General features: G+C 62.0%; 1 protein-coding gene across 1 annotated transcript; it reads right to left on the reverse strand.

The window, feature by feature from the left end:
* Nucleotides 1-1,620: 1,620 nt before the first annotated feature.
* Nucleotides 1,621-2,286, reverse strand: RNF222 (ring finger protein 222). Its single transcript, XM_010296627.1, has one exon. The coding sequence runs from the start codon at nt 2,284-2,286 to the stop codon at nt 1,621-1,623; it is 666 nt and encodes a 221-aa protein (XP_010294929.1).
* Nucleotides 2,287-2,934: the final 648 nt, after the last annotated feature.

Genomic DNA, 2,934 nt, shown 5'->3' on the forward strand with positions numbered 1-2,934 from the left:
GCCCTGGTTGTAACCCCAGAGGAAGGGGTGGGATGCCACCAGCTCCTCTTCCCCAGACCTCTCACCCCTTTCCAGCCCCAAGCGGTTCTTATTTGTTCCCCTGAAATGTCCTGGCTGATCCCAAGGCTGCCTCGGTGGCACTGCTGGCCGTGTCTGTCCTCACTGATGCTCGGCCATGCAGCGGGAACCTCGCTTCAGGGGCACGGGAACGATGCGCCAGCTCTCTGCCCCGCTGTCACCTCCCGCGGGCGCTGGCGAGGGACGTCCTGCTCCTGCTCCCGGATACGTTGGGGTGCCTGTGAAAGCACCGCGGCCCTCAGGGCACATTCCCGAATGACGGGGCCGAGAGCAGCACCCACGGGGCCAGGGACTGGGTCAGGAGGACAAAGGTGGCAGCGAGGGTGCAGGTGTTGCGTTGGGGCGCACAGACGGGGAAAAACGTGACGAGGGGCCTGAGCGGGCAGCTCTGGCATGGGGGTGACCAGCAGCCCCTGCTCCCCCCTCCCCGGAGAGCAGGCATAGAGGGTCCCAAATCTCAACTGTGCCTGCCAGATGTCCGCTCCCCTCCCAAACCAGGGCCCCTGCGATGAGGGGCTGGGGCTCCCCTGGGTGGGACCGATCCCAAAGTGGGCAAAGCCGGGAGGCGTGCGGGGCTGAGCGGTGCCTACCCTGTTCGGCACGGGTGAAAATGAGCCACAGGAGCTGGATGTAGGGATGAGGGGCAACCACACTGCCAAGGCACAGGGCTCTAGCGAGGAGAGCAGGGTGGGATCCCAAATCCATCCCCTTATACAGTCCAGACCTTTTGTTTAGCTCCCTGCCCCACACCCTGCTGCCTGTCCCTGGGTGCCCAGGGCAGGAGGAATGCCTGTGGCACAGGGAGGATGGCCACGACCCTGGGGAGCTCAGAGACAGGTGAGGGAGGGCAAGGCTGGGACTGCCTGGGGGATGAGCTGGCGTCCCATCACTTGCAACCCCATCACTTTGCAGGGAGGGGAGCACCGGCTGATGGAGAGGAAGATGAGCTCATGGAGTCCAGGATCACTCTCTCCATCCTCTGTTTTTTCTGTCCTCGTTGGATGGTTTTGGGATGGAAAGCCATGAGTTTCTGCTCCAGGGTGGCTGCACCACATACCCTGATGAGCCCAGCAGCCAGCCAGGAGCCTGGGGACCTCCAAAAGCTCCACAGCCTGGTAGCATGACGTTCCGACGCACAGGGCCCTTGGCTGTCCCTAGGCTCTGGATACCTAGGTGCCATGGTCACAGTCCCCAGGAGCTGGGATGGAGGGGAGGGACCAGAACGTCCCCCTCACCCTCTGCACGTGCTGTCACTTGGTGTGGGAAGAGCGACCACCCTTTCCACTAAGCCGCTGGAGGAACCCACTAGCAGGGTTTGACCTGCCAGATTTTAACCAAAAGAGGCAGAAAATGCCAGCAGTGACACTGAGAACCCGGAGATCTGCAGAAAGGTCTGAAAGTCCATTCAGTCCATGGCCAGAGTCCTTCACCTGAAGCTTCTTCTGGGCTTTCTCCAGGGATCTTTTGAGAGACATCCCAGCCCCAGTTCTGTCCCAGCATCAGTGACACCCCTCCAGCTGATCCGAGCTGATCCCACCCCTGCTACGAGTCCCTCTTCACCAGCAGCAGCCAAGGCAGCACAGCCGCCAGCATGGCCACAGTCAGGATGAGGAGGACGGCGAGGGCAATGGGTGACTGGCAGCATTTCACCCCCAGGGCCGAGCTGGATGACACTGAGCTCCGCGTTTCTGCTCTGCTTCTCCTCCCCAGGGAGCCACAGTCCGCATCCATCAGTGGCATCCCATGGTCGCTGATGACAAAGATGTGGGCTTCCCGTGCCAGCTCTCCCGGGACCCCCTGTGAGTGCACGGGGCCGTTCCCTGCGCTGCAGCACCGGTCAAAGCTCTGCACCGGCATGACAAAGTGGCTGGGTACCACCAAGGTGTTGCTGGCCTCCATTTTGGTCAGATGGGACAAGGAGGAAGGTGACAGAGGCATCTCCAGTGTCCAGGGGTTGGTGCCTGCCTTGGGCGGCCATAGAGCCTTCTTCTTGCTGAGGAAAGTCACATAGCGGCAGACGGGGCAGATGATGCTGCTCTGGACCTGGCCGTCGAGCTTGGCGGAGAGCAGGCACTTCACCAGGCAGTCGTGGCAGAAGGTGTGCCCGCAGCTGAGCTTGCGGTGCGTGGCCTCCAGCGGGTGAAACTTCTCGTAGCACACGGGGCACTCGGCCTGGGGACCCTCCTTGCTGGACGAGGTCTCAGACATCCTTGCTCGCTCTGCCACAGGCGCTCCCCAGCTGCGAGGAAGAGGCGTGAAGAGGTTAATAAGGGTCTCAGCTGCAACGGTTAGCACGATCCATCTCTCCTCCATCTCTCTCTCTCCTCCCTGCTCTCTTGCCCTTGCCCTCTTGTCCCTAGCAGATGGGGTGGATGGCTACTAGGCACGGTCTCAACAAGGCAGGGCATTTTCAGGAGCATTAAGCCTCTCAGCGGGCAAGAGAGAGATGATGAGAGGACCTCTGCTCCAGAGCCACCGGGGACAACAATACCTGGCTGCAAAATCACGTGGAAAAAGGCATGAGCCCCAGGTTGGAGCTCAGTGCCTGGTGCAGATAGAGCAGGTTCAGCTTGTGTCACGAGTGCCTCTGTGCTCTGCTGCCAGTTCCAGGTGCGCAGGAGGTGGGAGCTCCCATCCCACAAAGAAAGGAAAGGGAGATGCTGCCATTCCAGGAGACACGGAGGGGCCAGGAGGAGGCCAGGCCAGTGGGGCAGGACCCCATGGGGACGGAGAGGGCGCGTGCCACCCCGGGGCAGGCAGCGAGCACCCATGCCAGGCTCCCTGCAGGCTGCTGGAGGACGTCCCGGGCTGGTGGCCAGGCCACCGCCATCTCCAGGCCATGCTCCTCGCTCACGC

The sequence above is a fragment of the Phaethon lepturus genome, unplaced genomic scaffold (genome assembly GCF_000687285.1).
Source record: "Phaethon lepturus isolate BGI_N335 unplaced genomic scaffold, ASM68728v1 scaffold31690, whole genome shotgun sequence".
Lineage (NCBI taxonomy): Eukaryota > Metazoa > Chordata > Aves > Phaethontiformes > Phaethontidae > Phaethon > Phaethon lepturus.

Excerpts from the sequence above, each read along its gene's own strand:
- RNF222 (XM_010296627.1), bottom strand. The coding sequence starts at position 2,286 with ATGTCTGAGACCTCGTCCAGCAAGGAGGGTCCCCAGGCCGAGTGCCCC.